We start from the raw sequence: 925 nt of genomic DNA, 5'->3' as shown, positions 1-925 counted from the left end.
GGTCCTTTACCATCTACACTGGCTACCAATTGAAGTCCGGGCCCAATTGAAGGTGTTGGTGATGACCTGTAGGGCTCTAAACAGCTTAGGACCTGAATTTCAGGAGCCTGCCTGCCCCTTAAGGTCTGGGTCAGAGATCCTTCTTCGGAGGCCCTCTTTGAAGATTAGGAGTGGCCACCCAGAGAAGGGCCTTCTCTGCAGTGGCACCCCAGTTATGGAATACACTCCCTAGAGAGGTGTGCCTGGTGCCAACACTTTATTCTTTTTGGTGACAGGCCAAACCCTTTTATTTTCCTGGTATTTTAGGGTTTAATTACTATTTTAATTGGGTTTTTATTGAGGATGTGATGCGGTGCTTTTTTATTTTTATCGTACGATCGCCCAGAGACTTTTTGTAATAGGATGGGATAGCAAAGCTGTAAATAAATAGTTGCACTTTTATATATTGCTATAGTTTTTCTTTAAAAAAGTATCTCTGTCCATATATAAGAACTTATTTGACGCTTTTATATCTCCCCCTTCACAACGTCTCACGGCACTCAGGGCGCCAAATAGGAACGGCTGGCCTTTGGCCATTGCGAAAAACAAGATGGCGGACCAGGTAAGCCTTCGCTCCGTCCCAGAGGGGGCTTCTTCGGTTTCTATGACAACAGGCAGGCCGCGCACCTCCCGGCGGGCGCGTGCCAGACAATGGCGGGAAGGGGAAAAGGGCGGGGCCTCGAACGGAGAGGCCCGAGCGTTCCGCGGCCGCGCCCAGGCGGCGGTTGGAGGCCGTTGGCGCGCCCATCCCGCCCGCCCGCGTCCCCGGCGCACGCCATGACCAAGGACGGGCCCTCCGCCGGCGGCCCTCCGCCGCCTGCGGGCGCCTCCCGCGGGCCGCCGCGCAAGGCCCCGCCGCTGCCCCCGGGCGGGGGCGGCGGCTGCG

At 56.2% G+C, this 925-nt stretch overlaps 1 protein-coding gene across 1 annotated transcript in view; it reads left to right on the top strand.

The window, feature by feature from the left end:
• The first annotated feature begins 589 nt into the window (after window positions 1–589).
• The window catches only part of LOC123032767 (peripheral-type benzodiazepine receptor-associated protein 1-like), a 7561-nt gene continuing 7225 nt past the window's right edge, over window positions 590–925 (top strand). The window contains exon 1 of the mRNA XM_044448880.1: window positions 590–601. Within this exon, the coding sequence (XP_044304815.1) occupies window positions 590–601 (12 nt within the window). The remainder of the gene's footprint in view (window positions 602–925) is intronic.

Source organism: Varanus komodoensis, unplaced genomic scaffold (genome assembly GCF_004798865.1).
Source record: "Varanus komodoensis strain SLA01 unplaced genomic scaffold, ASM479886v1 scaffold56, whole genome shotgun sequence".
Lineage (NCBI taxonomy): Eukaryota > Metazoa > Chordata > Lepidosauria > Squamata > Varanidae > Varanus > Varanus komodoensis.
Note: the sequence above shows the minus strand (reverse complement) of the source record. Positions and strands in the feature narration are given on the sequence as shown.